Source organism: Crotalus tigris, unplaced genomic scaffold (genome assembly GCF_016545835.1).
Source record: "Crotalus tigris isolate CLP2741 ecotype Arizona unplaced genomic scaffold, ASM1654583v1 scf7180000018371.15429387391:27106975, whole genome shotgun sequence".
In the NCBI taxonomy this organism is placed as follows: Eukaryota; Metazoa; Chordata; class Lepidosauria; order Squamata; family Viperidae; genus Crotalus; species Crotalus tigris.
The window spans coordinates 12,088,881-12,095,501 of NW_024096970.1; the positions used below are offsets into that span (position 1 = coordinate 12,088,881).

At 35.2% G+C, this 6,621-nt stretch overlaps 1 protein-coding gene and 1 non-coding gene across 2 annotated transcripts; both read right to left on the reverse strand.

Moving 5' to 3' along the window:
- Positions 1–3,933: 3,933 nt before the first annotated feature.
- Positions 3,934–6,393, reverse strand: RPS20 (ribosomal protein S20). The gene is made up of 4 exons (XM_039351435.1): positions 6,243–6,393; positions 4,705–4,804; positions 4,263–4,336; positions 3,934–4,162 (listed from the first exon to the last, which is right to left on the reverse strand). The coding sequence occupies exons 1-4, from the start codon at positions 6,243–6,245 to the stop codon at positions 3,980–3,982; spliced, it is 360 nt and encodes a 119-aa protein (XP_039207369.1). The 5' UTR covers positions 6,246–6,393; the 3' UTR covers positions 3,934–3,979.
- Positions 4,400–4,464, reverse strand: LOC120311892. The gene has a single exon (XR_005557759.1). It is a non-coding gene; the product is annotated as a small nucleolar RNA U54 (small nucleolar RNA).
- Positions 6,394–6,621: the final 228 nt, after the last annotated feature.

The following is a 6,621-nucleotide window of genomic DNA, read 5'->3' on the forward strand; positions in this document are numbered from 1 at the left end:
ACATTTAGCAATGTAAGGTTGTTACTAGTAAACTACAAATAATTCACTAGTAAACCACAAGTAGAATTCCAAAGAATAGTCGATTAGAGCTTCAGAACCTAACAATATGGTAGTTGTTTTTTATGACACTAATAATACAGATTCAAATTCTATGTTAAAGAGAACCTGGTTCAGAAAATATACTCCTTAATTATAATTGTTTACCCAGATACATATTTTATATATTTTCCTCATTTCAGGCTTAACCTTTACATTAAATAAGGTTTTTTTTTTTAGGTCTTTCACACATATTACACCTTAAGTTGCTTTGTTTGATAATGGCTTAATATGTTCAGTAAACCCAGCCATTGTAAGTTTAACAAACCATGGTTTAACAAATCATAGCTTAATACAGTATATCACCACAGTCAAATTAGCCACAAACATTTTTAGGATAAGCATTATTAAAGTGAACTAGATTCTCTAAATAAGCATACATAACTCTTTTTTTCTCTACAAATTGTTTATAGATATTAGAAATGTGTTTAAATTCTGTTTTTACCCTGAACTATATTTTACCTGTTTTGATTTTTCTGGAAGTTACAGACATAGAAGCACTGCCTTTCTATTTAAAGGTTTATTTTTTCCCCCAGCAAATGTTATTGTTTTATATAAGTGAGTGCTGGCCAATTAGAAGCCAGCAAGTAAATTTATGCTTATACTTCCTCTCCATATTGTACTTATACTTCTGGGAGGGGCAGCTGTGTAATCTCCATATTTGACTGTAAGCTTAATTGAGCAGACTTTTGTCTAAACAAGTTCCATTATTGTGCTGTAAATATTGTATATACTGCATATAAGCATTTATATTTAGAAGTTATCAGCAGAGATGTAGTTTTTGTGTCCATAGATGTTTACTGAACATATTTTTTATTGTAGTAGTAGTTTCAGTGAACCTTCAGAGCAGGCTAAACTTCATAAAGAACAAAGGAATAATTAAAGTGTTTCTGGTTAATATGAGCAGGTGCATATATTTAATATTTTTAGAGAAGTATTTTTCAACCTTAGAAACTTCAAGACGTGTGGACAGCTGGGGAATTCTGGGAATTGAAGTCCACACATCTTAAATTTGCTAAGATTTGAGAAACTCTGGTTTAGAATATGGAGAGGGGTCTTGCACATTCCCCAAATGCCTGCCACAAATCATTTATAGCAACAGTATTACAAAATACCTATTTATCAGAAGACAACCTGATGCAGCTGCTCCCACAAGAGAAAAAAAGGAATAGCTTAGTAATTGTGCTGGGATATGCTCACAGAATTTGGAATCCTTATTTTTATTTAATTTTCATGCGGCCCATCTCGCCTCTGACAACTCTTGGATTATAATATTCATGATTCATAACATTGGTAAGGAAAGGCATATGAAAGGACTGAAACTTATGTTTTATATTCAGAATGTAATGTCTAATTCCTGACATTTCCAAATGCAGCTGAAGATTTACAGCTTGAAACATGAGTAACCTCTGCCAATGGGGGGGCGTTTGCACAAGATGCTCTCTGCATTAATTCGTTAGCATTTGAAAAGCACCTAACTACAACCTAGCCAATTTTATTTTAACCTATGTAATTAATGGTCCAGCATATCATGGAGAAGTTGTGAAAGCAGCTAACTACAACAAAACCACTAAATCCTTTTGCCATGCGTATCATTATTCTAATGACAATCTGGAAAAATTCTCTTCACATGTACCTAGAAATCAAAATGGAGTTTAGAGTACCGTATAAACCCACCCACTATGCTTATAAATCATGACTTAAGTCTTTGTATGAATTCTAAAACTTATTAAATAATTACATAATTATTAATTATATAAACGGTGGCTTTGCACATTTGGGAGTACAGCTAGTTCTTTCAGCCAACCAAGATGTACTATTGAATTAGAGCTTTGTATTGTGTAAATTGTATTAAAATTCAGAGTCATATTCCACCTTCTGCATATACACCTGTAGAATTGCAACATTTTTCTGGTGATCAGACATGTTAGAAAATCTGATAATCTATACTAGCACACATTTAAATGTTTTTACTCATCCTAATAAAGTATCTGCTGTATAAATTACTCTGGGTATTGCAAGAACAACAGAAAGTCTTACTAGATATTTTAAGAAGATTCTACTTGGCAAAAACAATCATTACTATCATTGATTATGAGAATATGTCAAATCCCTTCTCAATGCAAGGAAATATGCAATTTTCCCACTATTAAATTATATGGTTAGAAAAACATTTTGTACATATATTTACATGCCAGTGTTGTATTTTTATAAATATCCAATTGTATACTGTTTGCAATATAGCTCTTGCTGCAAGTGAGCACTGAGTAAGATCGGTTTTTTTGTCAGATGTTAACATCTAGAAAGATTCCTGTGAAAAGTTCAGATACAATGCAGCCCGTTAAAACTGGTCTAGTTTCCTTTTAAAATTACAGTGGCTGCAATCCACTAGAGGGCATTAACAAAGCAGTTTTAAAAAAGATTGAACAAATAAGAATGTCCAAAAATCATTAGGGAAAATATTTTTCATATTTAATAATGTAATAATGTAATGATTAGTAAACATTATTGAAGCTACCAACCCTGTAAATTATTTCAAATGTCCCACAGAATAAGCAAGTAAATTTTAGTTTCAACTTCCATCTTTGCTTACTTCAAATCTCTATCAGTCTCACACTATAGAATTCATCGGCTATTAAACTATTGCAAGGTTAAATTTAAAGTTTGTGGTTTATGCATGTAACATCACGCTAATGTAAATGTTTTCCAAAATAAATTACTCAGTCCACATAATTCTGTAACAGGGAAGGAGAGACACTCAGGACAAGTCCATTTCACAAGTTTTGTTATGGAAACAGATTGTGATCTCTTCTTAAAAACTGCATTGATTTTTGAGAAATGTACTCTCCCCATTTCCTTCTCATAATCTCTTGGTTCTGCCAAATGAAACTTTTTATCTGTGATGAACCTGCTTATGAAGCAATTTATGCAGTACTGACTTAAAGGTCTATTATTTGCAGGAAAACATTACTTTCTGTTCAAACCTTCTTTGAAAGGTAAATAGACAGCAATTGACTGTATTGTTTAACTTCACATCATTTGCAGGTAGTCTTCAACTTACAATTGAGTCCAGTATTTGTTGCTGAGCAAGACAGCTAAGTGGGTTTTGCCCCATTTTAAGACACTGCAACTGTCATAAATACATACCAGTTGCTTAGTGCCTAATTTTGATCATGTAATCATGGGAATGCAACAGTTGTGTGAAAAAGTCATAAGTTACTTTTTTCAGTGCTACTATAACTTCCAGTTATTAAAATAATAGTTCTAAGTCAAGGACTACCTGACTTAACCATTTAGTGACAGTTCAAAGCTACAGCAGCACTGAAACAAATGACTTAAGACTTTTGCACACAACTGTTGCAGCATCCCCATGATTACATGATCTAAGTGTACACTGCACTTGTACTCGGAGACTTTAGGAAAAAGCTTAGGAACTGCTGAACTTTCCGTATAGTTTAAAATAAAGGAAAAATGGGTTTAGATTACAGTGTGCAACAGATCTAGTGACTTTTTAAAATTAGAGTTAAAACTGTCCATCACAGAAACTCTTTCAGGACCAAATAATTAAAACTTGCCGAACCAGGTTATGGAGTAGCACTATTTTTTTTTTATCCGAGTATATATATGTGGGATAAGAATAACTGTTTGATCCTTATACACAATTATATGTTGTATTTAGACTATTCAATTACCCGAAACAAACCATTACAAATTTATAAATCATAGAAATTTCTGATAACTACTTATCCTGATCATTACTTTCCTAATATTTCTTGAAACCTATAAACTACTCACTTCATAAATCTTCATGATAAAGTCACTACCACAAACAACCAGTAATGATAAAAACTTAACAGCTTTTATTGATACACGTAACAATCATTTAAGCATCAGCAATAGTAACTTCAACTTCCACCCCAGGCTCAATGCTGATAGAAGTTATTTGTTTGACAATCTCTGAAGGACTGTGTAAATCAATGAGGCGCTTATGTATACGCATTTGGAACCGATCCCAAGTTTTGGAACCTTCACCACATGGTGTTTTTCTCGTAGTGATTCGCAGAGTCTAAAATGTAAGCAAAAAGATATATTCAATAAACAAACTATTTCTAAAATTTAATAAATTGATATAAGAGAAAAAAAAATTTCCCCCACAAATTAGATACCTTAGTAGGCATGCGAACAGGGCCTTTCACTTTTAGATTTTTTTCTTTAGCACCTCTGATGAGATCTGCACAAACTGTAAAAAAAGCAAGAATTTTAACTTAACATTACATACAGGTCACTATAACATTGTTTTGGATGTTGGCTCAGAATAGCGTATAAATTTATCATAGTAGTTCAATTAAGTCTTTGTCCTCATTGCCAACTATATAGCAACACTAATATAACCAATGTAGAATATTTTATTTCTATATGAATAAAAACCTAATACAGCAGCCCAAGCACATCATGTTGCTTTATATATAATTCATTAATACAACAAAAATATATGCACCAATAAAAATTATTCTGACATCCCAATGTCTGTGTAAGAATACACAAGCTTAGATAATACCATGTAAACTACCAACCATTTAAAAATGTTTGTTCTATTTTGTGACATACCCTTTTCAAGAGACTTCACATTGCGACTTGTCAAAGTAATTCTTATTCGATGAATTGCGACTTCTTGTTCCACAGGGGCCTTCCCAGTATCTTTAAATGCCTAAAACAAACCACCAAGATGAAAATTAGCAACTCAACTATTTTTCAAGGTCAAATATTTTCAAGACGACTGTAAGTGTTGGAATAATTAGGAGAAATCTAATGAAACTGAAAACTACTTCTGGGACCCAAACAAAAAATTGTGGAAGAAACTGTTCAATTCTTGGTTTGCTTTACACATTAGTAACTGTAGACTAATAGACAGACCTTACTATCAAAGAAAGCTAGAAAAGGCTTTCAAAAAGAGTACTTATATTTTATCAGCTTTCTGAGATTTGTGGAGAGGGTAATACTCTGCTTCACACAATTCGAGAAATAACATCTTAGTATACAAATATTTGCCCATGCTTTTCTGATACAAGTGTTTGCAATAAAACTTTTCAGACTGTTCAGCAATCTGTGCATTCCTTGGATAACAGGTTGCCCTAATCCAGAGAAGGATACTCAATTCACTTCTAATAAGAGGAAATCATAACTGTGGGACTGTTTCAATCAGGCACAATCAAAATTATGCCATTTTTCACTAATTAAGCAATGCAAACTACATTTACGGAAATATGCAAAACCCTGTCATAATGCACTGAATTTTTTGAACTATAATTTTAGTCAGAATTGTGAAACCATCTTTATTACCTTATTATAACCCGATTCTATATTCTCAAATACAAAAGTTATAACCTTTAAACTTTTTTAAATTAAAAAGCAATAATTTGACGGAGTACTTGTAATGAAGTCTTTCAAATAACAGTCCTGATACTAAAGAAAAAAAAAGTTTTTTTTTCCAGTGTGTGAAAGCGTCCTAGTTTTCGTGTTGCAAATGCAATACAGAATAGGGTTACCGTACCTTATATTTGGGAGAGGAGAGGTGCATAGAAAACGCCTAGCTCAGAAATAAACTTAGCCAACTTTGGCAGAATTCTAGCTTTAGTACTGTCTCCAATTCTGGCTACATTTTAAGACTTCTTGAAAATCGGAAGACATTCAGAAAACTTGAAATAATCTATGAGAAAAAGGTTGAGCTCTAAATTCCCTTCGTACTCCTTCCTCTTTTCTCCGCTTAGTAATCGCGAACCGCCGTGTTAGTACTGATGAAGCCCTTTCCCACGCGTCTTATTGGACCACCTGCAGGGATCTTTCCGTCTGCGCGCAACTTCAACCCCCGAGGCGAAAAAGTTGCCTCGGGCAACAGAAGACAAATATGAATAGCGAACACAAAACCACTCCCTTCGCCCCTTTCCCTTCCCAAAGGACAGACTGCGCTTTTCCAGTTTCTATCCAGTCAGGAAACGCCTTTGGCCTGCCAGAGAAAGGCACGAGCCGCCAGCCAGCAGGACGCAGGGGCGGGCAGGAAAGAAAGAACGTGGCCTAAGAGCTCTCAGGGCGCTCGAGTTCGTACATCTCTTCCCCCCCCACCGGTGAGGGGCTCCCTTCCTTCTCACCATAGCTGCCGCAAAGCTTTCCTGACCGACTTAATCCCGGCCGAAGTGAGCACTAGAGGCCCAGGGAACAGCGGTGAGTCAGGAAACTAACAAACAGCAACGCAGACACTCGCCCAAAAGAAGGCACACCCTCAAAAACCCACACTATATAGTCTGACGAAGGACCATTCTCCGCCCCTTCCCCTTTGTCCCGGAACTGATATCGTTACCCCCCAGAACCCAATCAGATAGTGGAAGATCTGCAGGCGTAGCCTCAGGAGAACGCGTGCTCCTATTGGTGCCGGAAAACGGCGGAGTCTTTTTTTTTGGAGGGGGGAGGGGAACAAGGCATCTCTCCCGCCTTGGAAGGACCGAAGCGTCTTCTCGGGAAGGTGGCGTT

Bases quoted from the DNA above. Each gene is read 5' to 3' on its own strand.
- RPS20 (XM_039351435.1), bottom strand. The intron at 4,337-4,704 runs GTATGTCACAAA...CTTTTTTTACAG, and splicing joins TGTGAAGTCTCTTGAAAAGG to TTTGTGCAGATCTCATCAGA. The intron at 4,163-4,262 runs GTATCTAATTTG...CTTACATTTTAG, and splicing joins CTGTTCGCATGCCTACTAAG to ACTCTGCGAATCACTACGAG.